The sequence below is a fragment of the Aethalodelphis obliquidens genome, unplaced genomic scaffold (assembly GCF_003676395.1).
Source record: "Aethalodelphis obliquidens isolate GAN/ISIS:26980383/991018 unplaced genomic scaffold, ASM367639v1 scaffold9, whole genome shotgun sequence".
Lineage (NCBI taxonomy): Eukaryota > Metazoa > Chordata > Mammalia > Artiodactyla > Delphinidae > Aethalodelphis > Aethalodelphis obliquidens.
The window spans coordinates 7,084,408-7,104,249 of record NW_020837953.1 but is presented as its reverse complement, the minus strand read 5'-3'; the positions used below and the strand labels follow the sequence as shown (position 1 = coordinate 7,104,249).

Below are 19,842 nucleotides of genomic sequence, written 5' to 3'. Positions count from 1 at the left end.
CAAACACCTTTAGATTTAATACTTAGTTTATTTTTCTTCTAGAAGAAGAAATACTCATTTATTTGGAAGAAACAGCATATACGAAGAAGACAAAAATCATTAATCCTAGTTCTTCGAAGTTATCAATGTTAATACTGGAGTATATCTCCTTTTAGTCTTTTCCCATGCATATCTATATTACTACTTTTATGTTTTAATACAACACACACACACACACACACACACACACACACACCAATGCAAACACACATAACACAGACTTTTTAAAAAAAATTTAATGCTATACTGTGACATGATCCCTTGTCATTAAATGCTCCTGGAAAACATGATTTTTGTTCAAAGGACAGGGCAATATTAATTCAGTATCTGGCATCATTGGTTTTCTTGGCTTTGTGCATGTTAGACCTGGTATTTCTACCGATACAGCATTCCTATAGTTTCTCAAACTGTTCAATTTGACATAATCTTCAATAGGAACTAATGCTTCTCTTTTTCTGGGGTGTGTAAAATTCAGAACCAGGAAGATTCATCCCCTCTGACCCTAAACACGGTCCTAAAGTAAACTGCTTGGGGAAATTGGATCCCCAAGATTACAGGTGGGGAATTTTGTAGTGTGTCCATATTCCACTGTAGATCAAAGAAGCCCAACTAAAAGAATTGCGGACTGACTGACAAGACAACTGTGTATTGAGCAAAAATTCTTTTTGAAAGGGCTATCTTGAAGATTATGACCCAAATATTGGAGGAACTGAGGTGACCGGCAGTAGAAGGAAATCCTTAAAAATTTATTGACTTAAATAATTTTGCCTATGTTACACATAATAAAAAAATAAACAAAAAACTTTTGCACTTAAAAAAAAACATGATTTTTAATGGACACACGAATATGCCATCAGGAGGACTTCTGCTTTCAGTCAAGATGGAGCGAAAAGAACCAGTTTAACCTGCTGCCTGGAGAAAAAAAGGACAAAATATATGAAACAGGAGTTTTCAACACAGTAAACATCAGGCAGGGAAGTTAATGATTGCTGACAGGAAACAAACAGGGTGAGCTCTATGAATGCCCCAGCTAAATGCCTGGAGTTAGGCGGTGCAGGAAGGGAGAGCCCAGTGCACTCTGAGTCGAGAGCCCTAGAAGACCAAGGTGAACAGAGTCTGCAGGACAGAGTACTGGAGAGGAGAGAACTGCAGAGAGAAAACTCTGAAGTACTGCGAAGAGTGCCCGTTGAGTATTCAACTGAGGACTGATTGGTGCGTACACAGGACGAAATTACCAGAGGCTGACGCCAGGGGAAGAGCCTGGCAGGTAACAGTGCCAGGGGCTCACACAGGGCAGGAAATAGTATCTGTTCCCACAAGCCAGACTGGAAAACTTCATGACTCCCAGGGCACTGGGTAGAGTACTCAGAATATTCTTGCCTGAGCAGCGGGGAATAATTGCCCCTAGATTACATGCTGCTCCAGCCCCACCTGAAAAATCAACACCAAACAGGATCAAATTGTTTCTCACTAACTCGGCTCTATCTTAGAACGAAGGTCTTACAGGTCTACTAAGGTCTACAGGGGTACAAAAATATCTAGCGCCCCACACAAGGTAAACTTCATGATGCCTGGGATCCAATCAAAGTTCACCAGGCATGCAAAGAGGCGGGAAGATTCAACCCATAATGAGGAGAATAATCAATCAATGTGTTTTGATAAAACAGACCCAGAATTGACACAGATATTAAAATCAGCAAACAAGGATATTAAAATAATTATTGATACTGTATTCCCTATGTTCAGAACGTTAAGTACAGACATTTAAAAGGCAGTAAAAGGATCCAAAGCAAACTTCTAGAAATGAAAACCACAATGTTAGAGATGAAAAATACACTGGTTGGAACCGACAGCAAATTAGACACTGCAGAAGAAGAGTGATGAATTTAAATACACAGCAATAGAAACTATCCAAGATGAAACACACAGAGGAAAAAACCTTTAATGAACAGCATATCAGTGAGCTGAGCTGTGGAACTACCTCAAGTGGCCCAACATATGTGTAACAGCAGTCCTCAAAGGAGAGAGAGGAAGGGAAAGAAAAATATTTGAAGAAATAATGACCCCCAAAATTTCAAATCTGATGAAAAATTATATGACTCCCGAGCACAAGAATTATGAAGAAAACTATACCACAGCACATTGTAATAATTGCTCAAAACTAGTTATAAAGATAAAATCTTAAAAGCAGCCAGAGGAAAAAGATAAGTTACATACAGAGGAACAAAGATAAGGATGAGAGATTTCTTGTTAGAAATAACGCAAGCAAGAAGACACTGGAGGGCTTCCCTGGTGGTGCAGTGGTTGAGAATCTGCCTGGCAACACAGGGGACACAGGTTCACGCCCTGGTCCGGGAAGATCCCACATGCCACAGAGCAACTAAGCCCGTGCACCACAACTACTGAGCCTGCGCTCTAGAGCCCAGGAGCCACAACTACTGAGCCTGTGTACCACAACTACTGAAGCCCACGCACCTAGAGCCCGTGCTCCGCAACAAGAGAAGCCACCACAATGAGAAGCCCTCGTACTGCAACGAAGAGTAGCCCCTGCTCGCAACTAGAGAAAGCCCGCACGCAGCAACAAAGACTCGACGCAGCCAAAAATAAAATAAATAAATAAATTTATTAAAAAAAAAAAAGACACTGGAGCATCTTTAAAGTACTGAAGGAAAAAAACTGTCAACCTGGAGTTCCATGACCACTGAAAATATCTTTCAAAAATGAAGGCAGGGCTTCCCTGGTGGCACAGAGGTTGAGAGTCCGCCTACCGATGCAGGGGACACGGGTTCGTGCCCCGGTCCGGGAAGATCCCACATGCCACAGAGCGGCTGGGCCGGTGAGCCATGGCCGCTGAGCCTGCACGTCCGGAGCCTGTGCTCTGCAACAGGAGAGGCCACAACAGTGAGAGGTCCGTGGACCGCAAAAGAAAATAATAATAAATAAAAAATTATAATAATAATAAAAGAATAAAAGATGTTGTAAAATCTCTATATGATTAAAATACAAAAAATTAAAAAAAAAAAAAATGAAGGCAACCTCATACCCATTAGGATGGCTATTATTAAAAACAAAACAAAACCAGAAAATAACAAGTGTTGGTGAGGATTTGGAAAAATTAAAACCCTTGTGCACTGTTGGTGGGGATGTTAAAATGGTGCAGCCACTATGCAAAACAGTATGGCTGTTCCTCAAAAAATTAAAACTACCATGTGATCCAGCAATTCCACTTCTGGGTATATACCCAAAATAATTGAAAGCAGCATCTTGAAATGCTATGTGTACACCCATGTTCATAGCAGCATTATTCACAATGGCTAAAACATAGAAGCAGCCCAAGTGTCCATGGATGAATGAGTGGATAAGCAAAATGTGGTATGTACATACAATGGAATCTTATTCAGCCTTAAATAGGAAGAAAATTCTGCAATATGCTACAACATGGATGAACCTTGAAGACATTATGCTAAGTCAAATAAGCCAGTCACAAAAAGACAAATACTGTATGATTCCATTTACATGAGTTACTTAGAGTGGTTAACATCATAGAAACAGATAGTAGAATATGGTTGCCAGGGTCTGGGGGGAGGGGAGAATGGGGAGTTATTGTTTAATGGATATAGAGTTTCAGTTTTACAAGAAGAAAAGAGTCATGGGGATGGGTGGTGGTGATGGCTGAATGACAAGGTGAATATATTTAATACCACTGAACTGCACACTTAAAAGTGGTTAAGATGGTAATTGTTATGTGTATCTTACCACAACACAAGTTGGAAAAGAAATGAAGACAAATAAATTATTTCAGACATACAACAGCTGAAAGATTCATCACCAGCAAAATCACCATATAAGAAATGTCAAAGGAGGTTCTTCAGGCAGAAGGAAAATGAAACAGATGGAAATACAAATTTACAAAATGGAATGAAGAAATGGTAACTATATGGGTAAGTATATAAGATTTTTCTTATTATTTAAATTTCTTTAAAAGATAACTAGTAGTGTGGGGTTTATAACATATATAAAAGCAAAAGGAGGATAGCAACAGCACAAAGGTGGAAAGAAGAGAAATGGAAGCATATTATTCTAAGATTCTTATACTGTACATGAAATGGGATACCATCACTTGAAGGTAGAGTGTGACAAGGAAAGTGTATACCATAAATCCTAAAACAACTGCTAAAATAACAAAACAAAGGCTTATAGCTAGTAAGTCAACAAAAGAGCTAAGACAGAATCATAAAAATTATTCAGTAATCCAAAAGCAGACAGAAAAAAAGAAAAAAGGAACAAAGAACAAATGAGACAAATAGAAAACAAAGAGCAAGGCAACAAATTTAAACCAAACCGTGTCAATAATAACATTAAATGTAAACGGTCTTAAATCTGAATTAAAAGGCAGAAATTGTCAGATTGGATAAAAAAGCAAGACCTAATTATATGCTGCCTACAAGAAACACTTTAACTATAAAGATACAAATAGATTAAAAGGAAAATGATGGGGCTTCCCTGGTGGCACAGTGGTTGAGAGTCTGCCTGCCAATGCAGGGGATACGGGTTTGTGCCCCGGTCCGGGAAGATCCCACATGCCGTGGAGCAGCTGGGCCCGTGAGCCATGGCCTCTGAGCCTGCGTGTCCGGAGCCTGTGCTCCGGAATGGGAGAGGCCACAACAGTGAGAGGTCCACGTACCGCAAAAAAAAAGGAAAATGATGGAAAAAGATACACCATGTCACCACTTAGTCAAAAAATGCTGGAGTGGCTTCATTAATATCAGACAAAGTAGATTTCTGGGCAAAGAATATAACTAGTAATAGAAAAGGTCATTTCACAGATACATGCACCCCTATGTTCATAGCAGCACTATTTACAATAGTCAAGACATAGAAACAACCTAAATGTCCACTGACGATGAATGGATAAAGAAGATGTGGTATATATATACATTGGAATATTACTCAGCCATAAAAAAGAATGAAATAATGCCATTTGCAGCAACATGGATGGACCTAGAGATTATCATACTAAGTGAAGTAAGTCAGAGAGAGAAAGACAAATACCATATGATATCAGTTATATGTGGAATCTAAACTACGACACAAATGAACATGTCTACGAAACAAACAGATTCACAAACATAAAGAACAGACTTGTGGTTGCCAAGGGGGAGGTGGGGTGGGGGAGGGAAAGATTGGGAGTTTGGGATTAGCAGATGCAAACTATTATACATAGGATGGATAAACAACAAGTCCTACTGTATAGCACAGGGAACTATAGTCAATATCCTGTGATAAACCATAATGGAAAAGAATATGAAAAAGAATATATATATGTATAACTGAATCACTTTGCTGTACAGCAGAAATTAACACAACATTGTAAATCAACTATACTTCAATAAAATAAATTTTTTAAAAAGGTCATTTCACAATGATAAAGAGATCAATTGGGCGTCCCTGGTGGCACAGTGGTTAAGAATCCGCCTGCCAATGCAGGGGACATGGGTTCGAGCCCTGGTCCAGGAAGATCCCACATGCTGCGGAGCAACTAAGCCTGTGTGCCACAACTACTGAGCATGCGCTCTAGAGCTTGCACGCCGCAACTACTGAAGCCCGCAAGCCTAGAGCCTGTGCTCCGCAACAAGAGAAGCCACCACAATGAGAAGCCCACGCACCGCAACAGAGTAGCCCCTGCTCACCGTAACTAGAGAAAACCCACGCGCAGCAATGAAGACCCAATGCAGCCAAAAATAAATAAATTTATTTAAAAAAAAAAGAGATCAATTAATCAACAGGACATAAAAATCCCAAACATTTATATACCTAATAACAGAGCTTCAAATTACATGAAGCAAAAACTGAAAGATGTGCAAGAGATATAAACAAATCTACAATCACAGGCAGATTTCAATATCCCCCTTTCAAGAATTGATGGAATAAGTAAAGAGAAAATTCATAAGAATATAGAAGACTTGAACAACACTATCAACCAATTCGACCTAATTGACACTTACAGTACACATCACCCCAAAACAGCAGAATACACATTTTTTTTTAAAAAGGCACAAGGAACACTTACGAAGTAGACCATATTCTGAGCCATAAGGTATGTCTCAATAAGTTGAAAAGCATTCTAATCATATAAAGTATGTTTTCTGACAACAACTAAATTAAATTAGAAATCAGTAACAGAAAGATCTCTGGAAAATCCCAAATATTTGGAAACTAAATAACATACTTCTAAAAGACCTCTGGGTCAAAGCAGGTATCAAAAAGGAAACCAGAAAGTAGTCTGAACTGAATGAAAATGAAAAGGTAAGATATCAGATTTGCAGATGGCTCTAAAACCGTGCTTAGGTGGAAATTTATAGCACTAAACATCTATATTAAAAAAAAAAAAAAAGAAAGGTCTAAGTCAATGGCCTCTGCTGACACCTTAAAAAACTAAACAAAGAAGAGTAAAATTAAACCCAAAGTCAGCAAAAGAAAGAAATTAACAAAAATCAAACAGAAGTCAATGAAACAGAAAACAAACAAACAGAAAGAGAGAACAATCAATGAAACCAAAAGCTGGTTCTCTGAGATCAGTAAAACTGATTAACCTCTAGCCAGACTGCTCAGGAAGAAAAGAAAGCATACACAAAATGACCAGAATCAGGAATGAAAGATATGACATCACTACAGATTCTACAGATGTTCACAGGACAGTAAGGGAATATTATGAATAACTTTATGTCAATCAATTATACAACTTAGTGAAATGGACAAATACCTTTAGAAACACAAACTGCCAAAGTTCACTGAGGAGAAACAAATAAATTGAGGAGCCCTGTATCTATTAAAAAAAATTAACTTGCAGTTAAAAACTTGCTCACAAACAGAACTCCAGGCCCAGATGGCTTCACTGGTTAATTCCACTAATTATTACAGAAATAATACAAATTCTATACAGACTCCTTCAGAAAAGTGAAAAGGAAGGAATACTTCCCAACTCATTCTTTTGGACATTATTATAAAGCTACAGTAATCAAGACAGTGTGTTCTTGGCATACAGATGGGCGAACAGATCAATAGAACAGCAGAGTCCAGAAACAGACCTGTGTTTACGGACAACTGATTTCAACAAAGGTGCAAAGGCAATTCAGTCGAGAAAGGATTGTGTTTTCAACAAAACAGGCTGGGACAATTGGAAATCCACGTGGAAAAAAAATTTGGGGGGACCCATATCTCACATCATATGCAAAAATTAACTCAAAATGGATCATAGTTCTAAATGTAAACCCTGAAAAATATAATACTGCTGGAAGAAAACAGAAGAGAAAACCTTTGTGACATGGAGTAGGGCAAGATTTCTTAAATAAAATGTCAAAAGCACAAGCTATAAAAGAAATTATTAAATCCGACTTCATCAAAATTAAAATTTTCTGGTTTTCAAAAGACAAGCCAAAGCGTGGGAGAAAATATTTACAAATTGTATATATGATGAAGGTCTTGTTTCCAGTAAGAAAACAAACAACCCAATTAAAAACTTTTAGCAAAAGACTGGAACAAGCACTTCACCAAAGATATACAAAGGGCCAATACGCACATGAAAAGATGCCCAATATCATTCATTAGTCATTAGGAAAATGCAAGTTAAAACCACACTGAGATACCTACTATACACCAACTGAATGGCTAAAATTAAGACTAACCATACCAAGTTTACGATGACGTGGAACAACTGGAATACCTGCGGGAATGTAAAATGCTACTCGGAAAATACTTTTGCAGTTTTTAAAAAGTTAACCATACACCTACCATATGACCCAGCTATTCCACCGCCGAGTATTTACCCAAAAGAAACAAAAGCATATGTCCACCCAATGACTATATACAAATGCTCCTTGCCACTTTACTTGTAACAGCCCCAAACTGGAAACAACCCAAACATCCATCAATAAGTGAAAGAATAAACAAACTGTGATTGATATATATAATATATATACATAATATATATAAAAACAGAATGTACTTCTGATACATGCTTCAACATGGATGAATCTCAGAATAATTACGCTGAGTGAAAGAAGCCAGACAAAATGAAAGAGAGTACATAATGCATGATTCTATTTATATAAAACTCTAAATACAAACCCATCTATAGTGATGAAAAGCAGGTCATTATCTGCTTAGGGATGTGGGGAAAAGAGGCAGGGAGGAGCCTGAGGGAGGGATTACGAAGTGGCATGAAGAAACTTTTGGGGTGATGGTTCATTGTCTTGATTGTGGTAATGGTTTCACAGGTGCATACACATGTCAAAATTTATTACCAATTGTACATTTTACGTGCAGTTTATTGTACGTCAAGTATATGTCAAGAAAGCTGTTAAGGGAAAAAAGGCACAGGGAAATTAAGCAACTTGGCCAAGGTGTCACAACAAAATGCCATGACATGGATATACCATATTTAACAACTCACTACTATTCGATATTGTGTTGTCTTTGATTAAAAACAAAGCCGTGATACAATCTCTCTCTCTGAGTTGTTTTTGATTTAAGTTTATTTCCCTTTTCCTTGAGCCCGGTTTCAAGAAGTAGAAATACGAGATAGGCCAAAGAGTATGCACACATCTCAGGCTATTAACAAGTGGGTCCCCAGAAAGCTTGGAATGAGGCCCACCCTCTGAGCCACCTCCACAGCCCAATTTTTGCCAGCATGCTTCCTTACTGGGAAGAGGTAAATAGGTTCATTTTTGTCTCTCATTTTTGCCCATGATTTCCCCATCCCTGTCTTCCTGTAGAACTGCAGATAATCAAAGAATCCCCCTGAGCTCTCACTTTGCCCACCTGTGAGATGGGGCTATGACCATTCTCTTCCAAAGCTGTGAGGCTCTAGAGGATGGCAATGGTGGCCAGAGCCTTCTGTGATGACCAAGGGCCTTGGTCCCGTCCACTTTGAGACGCCTTTGGCTAAAATCATCTCCCCGTGAGTCATCTGCACCAGGGGCAGTGCCCCACCCACTCCCAGAGCCAGGGAACCATGCCACTCTCACCTGTTTCTTGGTGTCCACCTCCAGAATGTCCATCAGGTTGATCATGATGTTTTTGTGTGTCTTCTTGTACTTCCCAACCCGCAGTGAGACGGTGAGCCAGCCAGGGCGCCCTGTACACATGAAGGTCTTGCTGCCCTGCTCCTTCCATTCCCGCACCTGCAGACATGAGAAGAGGCTGAGCTGGGCCTGCCAGAGATCCCCTGGGCAGCTCACAGCCTTGCTTTCAGGAGAGGGAGCTGGGAATTTACCGAGGCCCTGAATCCTTCCAGGTACCAGGAGGAGCGGAATGATGAAACACCCACTGGCCCTATCCTCTGGACTCTCCCCGGCTAGTGAGGCCGACAGAAAAGCCAAAGTGCTGCCACATCACAAAGCAGAATGAAAAAAGAGCAAGAGAACAGGATCAGAGCACTTTGAAAACATTTATTCTCACTGCAAAGTTCAGGACAGGTTTCGTAATGGTAGTAATAACAACCGCACAAATGATAACTATTTACTAGCTGCCATCATTGTACCAAGCACTGCTGTATCTTGTCTCACTTAATTCTCACAACAACCCCAGGTGGTTGGGATGACCTGCCTCCTTTTGCAGACGAAGAAAATGAGAGGCAAAATAACTTGTCCAAGGTCACACAACCACTGAAGGGCAGAGCCCAGATTCACCATCAGAACTAACTAACGTTAGGCCTGGAAGGATAAATGGGCTTAAATTAATAGTCAACAGAGTAACAGCTAACATTTACTGAGGCTTATTAGGTGCCAAGCCCTGTTCCAAGCATTTGCGCATGTTAACTCATGCATCACTAGCAGGGGGAGAGGACAGGCAGGGGAGGCCCACCAAGCCAATGGAAGGAAGAACTTTTGCAAAACCCTTCTGTAAGTGACCAGAGCACAAAGTACAGAGAAGAAATGGCCCAGGAAATGACAAGCCCATCAGGAACATGGGAGGAAGCATGCCCTTCCTGCTGATGGACAAGGGCAGGGAGGTGGATATCTGTTGCTGTGACCTGCGACCACCCATGTCCTCTTCATCTGCTTGTAACACTCCCATCTTCCTTTGGTCCAGGTGAAGCTGATTCCCCTCCTGCCCCAGGAGGTGGGCACATGACTGAGGTCTGATTCTATCCCCCTGGCCACAGTGACTGGTTCAGGGATGGGTCTGTGATCCAAGTGAAGCCAGTTAAGACCGACGCTGGGAGAGGCCCTCTCACTTCACTTGGGTTTGCTAGGCTGGTTGGATGTAAGCCAGAAACTGCTGGGGCCTCCGCAGGGAGGGGGCCTCCGCAGGGAGACGGCCTCCCTGAGAGTAAAGTCAACTCAGAGGAAAGCAGAGACAAGGGATGGCAGCTGGAGAGGAATCCTGGATCCGGTGATGTCTGAGCCACTTTTACTCCTGGACTTTTCAAGACCTGGGTCAACGAAGTCCCTTTTTGCTCAAGGCAGTTGGAGTTGGTTTTCTATCACTTGCAACCAAGAGTCCTTGGAAGAAGCTGGATTGAAGCTGGTCAGGCAAACGGTTCAACGTGGGGAAGAACTGTTCTGTGACTGGAGAGGCCAGGGTGCCACGTGAAGCAGAGGTGTTCGCGCAGAGGGGTGTTACTGAGGAAGGGATTCCTGTGAGCAGGGGGTAAAGGGATGACCAGGCAGACCTTGCCCCTGCCTGACTCTGCAGTCCCAGGACTTAATACAAGATCAGAGGTGTGGAGGATGGATTGGGAGAGCTGCATGCAGCCTGGAATGGGAAGGGGGGCAGTGGGGCATGAAGTGAATGTGGAGACCATCAAGCCTGAAACATTGGTTGGGTTGGATCCTGACCCGAGCCAACCAAGACTTCGGGCAGGGAGGCAATCCTGTGGAGTGTTGCCCTTATGACTAAGGGCAGGCCAAGGAGAGGTGGGGAGGGCCCAGGGAACAGGCAACTGGTCAGGTAGCTATTATCACATTCCAGGTGTGAGTCAACGGAACCAGACCTCCAGGGTGGAATGAAATGGGCTGGGAGAGAAGAAATGTCACAGTTCAGGCTCTGAAATCAAGCTGACCTGAGTTCCAGACCCATTTACTAGCTATATCATCTTGGGAACATGACTGACAGTTTGAACCTCAATATCTCCCACCTGTAGAACAGGTACAAGACCTACCAGGGTGGTCGTTTTCTGGTAAGCTGCCTGAGGTGACCTCTAAAAATGATTTGGTTTTCACTTGACCCAGAAAACCCCACAAAATCATGCAAATCAAGAGGTTCGAATCTTCGTGTTCACTTTAAGAACACTGGTGAAACTGTCCAGGCCGTTAAGGGTATGCATAACCGAAAAGCCACCAAGTATCTGACGGATACCACTTTACAGAAGCAATGTGTGCCATTCCGTTGTTACAACGGTGGAGTTAGTAGGTGTGCCCAGGCCGAACAGTGGGGCTGGACGCGGGGTCAGTGGCCCAGAAGGAGTGCTGAATTTTGACAGCACGTGCTCAAAAATGCAGACAGTCATGCTGAACTTAAGGGCTTAAACGCAGATTCTCTGGTCATTGAGCACATCCAAGTGAATAAAGCCCCCAAGATGCGGCACAGGACTTAACAGAGCTCATGGTCAGATCAACCCATACATGAGCTCTCCCTGCCACACTGAGATGATCTTTACCGAAAAAGAGCAGATTGTTACTAAACCAGAAGAGGAGGTTGCACGGAAGAAAAATATATTCCAGAAGAAACTGAAGAAATAAAAACTTATGGCCTACGAACTTCCCTGGTGGCACAGTGGTTAAGAATCCACCTGCCAATGCAGGATACATGGGTTCGAGCCCTGGTCCGGGAAGATCCCACATGCTGCGGAGCAACTAAGCCCATGCACCACAACTACTGAGCCTGCGCTTTAGAGCCCATGAGCCACAACTACTGAGCCCACACACCACAACTACTGAGCCCATGTGCCACAACAACTGAAGCCCGCGCACCTAGAGCCCGTGCTCCACAACAAGAGAAGCCACCACAATGAGAGCCCCCGCACACCGCAACTAGAGAAAAGCCTGCGTGCGGCAATGGAGACCCAATGCAGCCAAAAATTCATTAATTAATTAAACAAAACAAAACAACAACAAAAAAACTTATGGCTTGGGAATAAATGCCACACACAAAAAAATGCAGGGCTTCCCTGGTGGCGCAGTGGTTGAGAGTCCGCCTGCCGATGCAGGGGACGCGGGTTCGTGCCCCGATTCAGGAAGATCCCACATGCCGCGGAGTGACTGGGCCCGTGAGCCATGGCCGCTGAGCCTGCGCGTCTGGAGCCTGTGCTCCGCAACGGGAGAGGCCACAACAGTGAGAGGCCCGCGTACCGCAAAAAAAAAAAAAAAGCAAACAAAAGTTAAAAAAAAAAAGACCTAAGTTAAAAAAAAAAAAAAGTGTTGCTGTGAGGATGAGAAATAATGGTCATCAATGGCATGGGGTGTGGCACAGGGCAGGTCCTCAGCAGCGGGCCAGTCTGGCAAGGCCCCTCATCTTCCTGTCCCTAGTGAGCCCTTTGGTTTAGCTTAGGTTCCTAAGCACTCACTGTGCTGCTTTGGGCCAGGGCCCATGGGATAGAGGGGAGTCAGATAGCAGTCTCTGCCTTCAAGGAGCTCACACTCTGATGGGGCAGACAAGCAGGTAAATCAAAAATCTGAACACATAGAAAGAACTAGGCAACAGGGTGCATTTGGGACAGAGGGTAGGCTGGGCTCTGGAGCTGTGACTGTGACCAGCGCAACCCATGGCAGCCTGAGTAAAGCGCTTCCAGATGTTGCCTGCTCCCACCTGGCCCAAGGTCTATCCCTCACAGGGATGGCTCTCCGCATCCATCTTCATGCTGTTGGAGGCAGAACCCAGCCAGCAGCAAACAGAACATGGAGGCTGCTACACCTGTGGCGAGGGTGGCAGCAGGAAACAGAAGCTCTTTGCAACCTGACGCCAGTAAGAGAGGAACATAAGGAGGGGCAGAGGGAGCCAAGAAACTGCCCAGGCCTGATGCCCAGGCCTGATGCCCATGCCAGCTGTGGCCATGAGGGAGGAGGCGCGGCTGTGAGCGGCAGCAGGGGCAGGGGTTCTGTGGGTGCTGACACAGGGGAGGACGTATAGAGTTACTGGGAGGTGGGCACTGCCTTGTCAAGAGTGAGCGCCTGGCGCAGGGTCTGTGAGGCTCCCCACCCTGGTGTGGGGCTACCTTCTCACTTTAGTCCTCTATTACAAGAAGGCGGAAAGCTCCTTCTTGCTAAGGAGTAAACTCCAAACTGAAGGGCCCTCCCCAACCTAGTTCCAAACTGACTTTCCAACCTTCTGCCTCTCTTCTCCTATGCTCACACTTTCCCCCAATCACTCCCCCTGCTTCCCAGTCTCCAGCGCCAGGTGAACCTTCCTGAAGACCCCCTTCTCCTCTGAAATCGATTGGGCCGGGTGAGAGCTACTTGAGCATGGCTCTCCTACCCTCTCTTATGATTCTTTACATCCCTGCAGATCCCCGTACGTACTCTGCACATAGTAGGCACTCCATAAATGTCGGAGCAATGCTCTGTTCTACTCTTTTGCTTACTCCGTTCCCTCTCCGGAAGCACCCCTCCCCCCAGTTACATTTTTGTTTAGTTCAAATCCCGCTCAGACGCCACCTCCTCCGTGAAGCCCTGGCTCCCCTGCGCCGCGCACCACTTCGCGCCTGGCTCCCGCCCCACCCGGCTCCGCTCACCTGCTTCTGGATGTCCCGCACGCGCTGCTCGTGCAGCCGCGGCGCGCTGCTGAGCTTGAACACCACCCAGGCGCGCACATAGTAGTAGATGTCGAAGATGAGCGAGAGCGGCAGGAGGAAGAGGCACACGAACACCCAGCGCTGGTGGATGAGCACGAACTCCAGCCCCTTCACGCGGACCCAGAGCAGGAAGAGCAGAGCGCACACTGCCAGCGACACGGCGGGCTCCATGGTGGAGCCGGCGGCTCACCGCGCGGGGGAGGGGATGCCGGCTCGCGCCGCTGGTCACCGCCACCCGCTCTTCGCCGGCCTGCGCTCGCTGCTGCCCGCGGCCCGCTCCCCGCGAGCCCCAGGACACCTCGCCGCCTCGCGATTGGCTCGGGTCGCAAAGGTTCGGTGGGCCGAGACCCGGGTGGTGACCAATGGCGAGCCGCGCCGGGGATCGGACCAGGAACCTGCTGCTTTTATTGGCTGCGGGAGTCAGGCCGCTCCACCCTCTTCTCCTCTCAGACACGCTGGGAGGGGGTGGCCGGGGACCCTGGCGCTGGTGGGGTCTACGGCGCTCTGCGGCTCCGGGATTCAGGTTTCCCGGCCCTGGGGACTGACGAGTCGCCCCGCCGCTGAGGGGCGCGGCTGCAACCTCCTCCCCTTCTCCTTAGGTGGCGCCTTCTCGTGAGGCGCGTTAAGCGGTCATGCGTTCGGTTACCTCCCGGGGGGTCGGGTCGGGGCGCCCCACGCCTTGGGTCCGTCACCCTGCAGCTTGGCCGAGAATGCCCGTACCGGCCAGGGAGGGTGGAAACCTGGCCTCGACCTCCACAGGTCGTGTCACTCTATGCCCTCATGGCCACGAGATGCACCTTTTCATTTTTCGAGGCGCTTTCTGTAAATTCATTTGAGTTACGCAACAGTCCAGCGGCGGGTAGTTGTGAGCCCGTTTTATAGACGAGGAAACATCCTAGAAGGGTGAAGGCCTGCCTCTGAACTCCCGAGGACTTAAGAAGCGTAGGCTAGGGTTGGCGCTCTTCCCCCTCTCCCGCTATACTGAGGGGGAGGGGAGGACTGGGGGAAAGGACTGAAGGAAGGTACCGGCTCTGTAAACTTATAGTTCCCGCTCTGCCAGGCAGCGTTGCAGGCCCTGGGACAGGGTGGTGAGCAAAGCAGACGGCCCAGCCCACAAGGAGCAGCCAGTCCAGAGGAGCTGCTGTGACTGTTAGCAGCAAAAGCTTAAATCCAGTGTCATTTGCATTCCACCGCAATCCTGTAGAGAGACAGTTACTTCTTATGAAATTTTAGGAAGTGTAGATTTTTTTATTTTAGAAGCCAAACATGACTTACCAGGCCCTTCAGTGGCCTTGCTTGCCTCCACACTTTCCTCTCTTTCGTCTCTGCCCTAACAGGCACTCTTTGGACGTTCCTGGGGTCCCACTATCTCTCATTTCAGGCCTTTGCTCAAGCTGACACCTCTGGAATGCCCTTTCCCATCCTTTTCATAGAGCTAACATTACAGGTCCTTGAAGTCAACTCAGGGACACCTCTAAAACTACATTGATGGTACTTCCTTCTCCTTTCAAGTGCTCATAAAATAGAGGGTGTCTATGTCATGATTCTTTTACATTATTCATAATCATCTCTGTGTGTCTCTCACCCTCACAGACTGAGCTTTAGGATAAAATGTCCACTTTTGTATTTCTAGTTTCTAGCATAATGCTAGGTGCATAGTGGGCACGCCAGTGTTTGCTGACCAGTGAATGAAGGAAGAATGTAGACAGAGGCTCAAATATTCAAGTAAACGTAAAAGTCAAAATAGAGGCTGTTTGCATTAGGCTTCAAAAATGAATTGTCTAGACTTGTACTCTCTTACACAATAGCTTCTAGCTACCGGTATGTGGCTAGTCCAAACTGAGACATACTTTAGGTGTAAAACACACACCGGATTTCAAAGACAGTGCAAAAAAGAGAACGCAGAATACCTCATTAATAATTTTGATATTGATTACTTTTCCTTTTTAAGTCTGAATAATATTCCATTTTATGTACCACATTTTGCTTATCCATCCATGGACCCTTGAGTGGCTTCTATGTTTTAGCTATCGTGAATAATTCTGCTATAAACATGGGTGTACCAATATCTTTCGGAGACCCTTTTAATTCTTTTGGCATATACCCAGAAGTGGAATTGCTGGATTGTATGGTAATTCTGTGTTTAATTTTTGAGTTGCCATATTGCCCCACAGTGGCTGCACCAGTACTTGTTGCTTTCTATTTTGATTTTTTGACAGTAGTCGTCCTAATGGTTGTAAGGTGGTATCTCACTGTAGTTTTGATTTGCATTTACCTGTTGATTAATGATGTTGAACGTCTTTTCATGTGCTTTTTGGCCATAGCTCTATCTTCTTTGGAGAAATGTCTGTTGAAATCCTTTGCCTATTTTTGAATTGGGGCTTTTTGTTGTTGTTGTTGAGTTTTAGGTGTTCTCTGTGTACTCTGGATATTATCCCTTATCAGATACATGATTTGCAAATATTTTCTCCAATTCTGTGGGTTGTTGGGCCCATTAATTTTTGCACAAGTCAAGGAAGCTCCCTTTGATAGGGAGTCTACTCATGAATTACTGTTAATAAATGTATATTATTTACATAAAAACCTAGTTAGAATGCTTAGGAATAGGATGTTCTGGTTAACAAGTACTCAGGTTAACTGGAAATTAAGCAAAATCCCTTTTACAGTTTGACCATGAAACAATCTTTCTAAAATGTGAGTCCCCATTTCTTGCTTAATGAATAGAGCCTAAGGAACACAAATAATTTTACTTATTAAGGAGCTCAGTAAACACCAGAGTCCTAACAAAGAGCATTTTATTATATTTGTACAGTACAGCTACTGAGATCATCTGGTCTTCACAACCAGTCTGAGGGGTGGCAATACAGAGAACTATTAATCTGCGTTGTTTTTAATAAATGGGGTCATTCAGACAGAGCGAGCTTGAGAGACTTGCCTGATCAGCGTCTTATTCTGGTGAATAGAGAAGCCCAGATATGGCTCCCATTTTCTGGATCTTTCCATCACTTGAATCTGCTCCCTTGATTATTGTGTGAAACACCATATCTTGTGGTTAGGTTCTAGAGATACGAAGTGCAAGCTTTACAATAGGGTTTCTTGGGCTTCCTTGGTGGTGCAGTGGTTTAGAATCCGCCTGCCAATGCAGGGGATACGGGTTCGAGCCCTGGTCTGGGAAGATCCCACATGCCGCGGAGCAACTAGGCCTGTGAGCCACAACTACTGAGCCCGTGTGCCACAACTACTGAGCCCGTGTGCCACAACTACTGAGCCCGTGTGCCACAACTACTGAGCCCGTGTGCCACAGCTACTCAAGCCCGCGTGCCCAGAGCCCGTGCTCCACAACAAGAGAAGCCGCCGCAATGAGAAGCCCATGCGCAGCGATGAAGAGTAGCCCCCGCTCGCCACAACTAGAGAAAGCCCGTGTGCAGCAACAGAGACCCAGCTCAGCCAAAAAAATAAATAAATAAAATAAATAAATTTATTAAAAAAAAAGAATAGGGTTTCTTGAAGTGTGGTCTGAGACCATCCACATCTGATTGCTGGCTAAAATGCAGATTCCAGGACCCCACCACATCCCACTGAATCAGAATCTCCCCAGGTGAGGCCCAGGAGTCAGCTTTTTAACAGGTCTCCAAGTTATGACTACACGTGCTAACATTTAGGAGATTGGACTGAATGTGTATTGACTCTGAAACATCTCTAAGAATATTCTTTGTTTTTAAATGAAGCCCTAATAAGAGATTCTTTTCCCTTGCAAAGTGCAGCTTTTGCCTAAAAGCCCAGTTTATCTGGAAAACCATAATAAGCTAACTTCCAGATAATCAAGACTTTGTTGTCTTATCACCTTGTGTATCTTTTTTTTTTTTTTTTGCGGTATGTGGGCCTCTCACTGTTGTGGCCTTTCCCATTGCGGAGTACAGGCTCCGGACACGCAGGCTCAGCGGCCATGTCTCAACGGGCCCAGCCGCTCCGCGGCATGTGGGATCCTCCCAGATCGGGGCACGAACTCGCATCCCCTGCATCGGCAGGCGGACTCCCAACCACTGCGCCACCAGGGAAGCCCACCTTGTGTATCTTAAAAACAGTAAGCAGTTTTTGAAGTCTCCAGGACAAGACGTTAACTCCATTCTAGGGGAGCTGGCTTTCTTATGCTCGTGGTCAGAGTCATTCATTCATTTGTTCCCTCAACCTCTCACTGGTGATGCTTTATAACTCAAACAGCAGCAACAATAAGGGTGTTTATTCTCTCATATAGCCAGAAGTCTGAGTGTAGTTTGACCCAGAGTTGGTTAAGTCATTAGCTCAATGAATTTTTTTTTTTTTAATTTATTTTTGGCTGCGTTGGGTCTTCATTGCTGCACGAGGGCTTTTCTCTAGTTGCGGCCAGCAGGGGCTACTCTTTGTTGCAGTGTGTAGGCTTCTCATTGTGGTGGCTTCTCTTGTTGCAGAGCACAGGCTCTAGGCATGTGGGCTTCAGTAGTTGTGGCTCACGGGCTCAGTAGTTGTGGCGCACGGGCTTAGTTGCTCCACAGCATGTGGGATCTTCCTGGACCAGGGCTCGAACCCGTGTCCCCTGCATTAGCAGGCAGATCTTGACCACTGCGCCACCAGGGAAGCCCCTCAATGACTTCTTGAAAGACCCGGTTCTTCCTGTCTTCTGCTTATTCTGTCTTTCCTGGGTCAGCTTCCCTGATAATGGCCAGAGTGGCCACGGTTCCAGGGGCTCCATCAGATACAGCAACATCCTGAAGGAGAAGGGGAATCAATTTTAGATGGAAATTAACCGTGTCTGCATTCTTCAGTGATTATTGATGTGCAGGAATCGTGCAAGGTACTGGGGATACAGTAGTGAACTAGACACGATCATTGTCCTGACAGATCATTGTGTGGGATCTGGACAAATGAATAGGCAATTATGAATCAATGTGTTAAGTACTATGATAAGGAATTATAGGGTACTATGGAAGCACATGAAGAGTTGTATACATTTTATATATATATGTATGTCTATACAGTTGACCCTTGAACAACATGGGTTTGAACTGCACGAGTCCACTTATGTGTGGATTTCTTTCACTAGATACATACTACAGTATCACCTGATTCCCAGGGGGTTGAATCTGTGGATGCAGAACTGCACACATGGAGGACCAACTGTAAAGTGATAGGTTGGGGGCAGAGTCGGAGAAAAGATGAGCGCTATGGACTGCGTGTTTGTGTCCCCTCGGATTCATAAGTTGAAACCCTAATCCCCAATGTGATGGTATTAGGAGATGAGGGCTTTGGGAGGTAATTGGGGTTAGATGAGGTCATGAGGGAAGAGCTAATCATGGTGCGATTAGTGCCCCTATAAGGAGGTGATAGGACCAGAGCTCTTTCTCTCTGCCATGTGAGGGTGCAGTGAGAAGACAGCCACCTGTGGACCAAGAGGAAGGCCCTCACCAAGCACCCTACCGTGTTGGCACCCTGATCTCAGACTTCCAGCCTCCAGAACTGTGAGAAATAAATGTCTGTTGTTTAAGCTCCCCACTCTACAATATTCTGTTATACTGACTGAGAGAGTGAGTCTATGGTCGTTGGGTCTGGGGCAAAGAAATGATAACTGGACATCATTGGGGTAAGTAGTGGACAAGCCATCGGAGTCCATTTTCTGATCCTTTGCCTTTAGGGCACTGTTGTCTTCTTTCCAAGACGTTAATGAATCAATCTAGCAAATTAGCCCTTACTAATTTGTCGTGGCTATTTTAAAGGCATGGCTGTTTTAGAAGGAGCAATATTTTTAAAAAGCAGATTAATAATACTATAACTTATTATATTTTGTGTAAAAATAGCTTTATTCCTTTTGAAATGTGGGGTATATTCTTCTAAACAATTCAAACTACACAAAAAAAGCCAGAAAAGAAAGTAAAAAATCACCTCAAATGGTTCATCATCCAGAGACAACTAAAGTTCCCATATTCGTGAACATCCTCCTAGACATACCTCTGGGCCCATGTACATATATGTACATA

The 19,842-nt window shown here is 44.7% G+C and overlaps 1 protein-coding gene, 1 long non-coding RNA gene, 1 other non-coding gene and 1 pseudogene across 4 annotated transcripts in view; 2 read left to right on the top strand and 2 right to left on the bottom strand.

Moving 5' to 3' along the window:
* Window positions 1-14,273, bottom strand: part of DHCR24 (24-dehydrocholesterol reductase) — a 35,488-nt gene extending 21,215 nt beyond the window's left edge. The window contains exons 1-2 of one of the 2 annotated variants that reach the window (XM_027108415.1): window positions 13,772-14,273; window positions 9,066-9,221 (exon numbers count right to left, since the gene is read on the bottom strand). In XM_027108415.1, the coding sequence (XP_026964216.1) occupies window positions 9,066-9,221; window positions 13,772-14,002 (387 nt within the window). In that variant the 5' untranslated portion in view covers window positions 14,003-14,273. The remainder of the gene's footprint in view (window positions 1-9,065; window positions 9,222-13,771) is intronic. The other variant, XM_027108414.1, reaches the window with a different exon arrangement.
* Window positions 302-428, top strand: LOC113622516 (small nucleolar RNA SNORA8). The gene has a single exon (XR_003433557.1). It is a non-coding gene; the product is annotated as a small nucleolar RNA SNORA8 (small nucleolar RNA).
* On the top strand, window positions 10,769-11,844 carry LOC113621530 (60S ribosomal protein L17 pseudogene; annotated as a pseudogene).
* Window positions 14,274-17,287: 3,014 nt separating the features above from the next.
* LOC113621531 (uncharacterized) lies at window positions 17,288-18,231 on the bottom strand. Its single transcript, XR_003433212.1, has 2 exons — window positions 17,897-18,231; window positions 17,288-17,675 (listed from the first exon to the last, which is right to left on the bottom strand). It is a non-coding gene; the product is annotated as an uncharacterized LOC113621531 (long non-coding RNA).
* Between the last annotated feature and the right edge of the window lie 1,611 nt (window positions 18,232-19,842).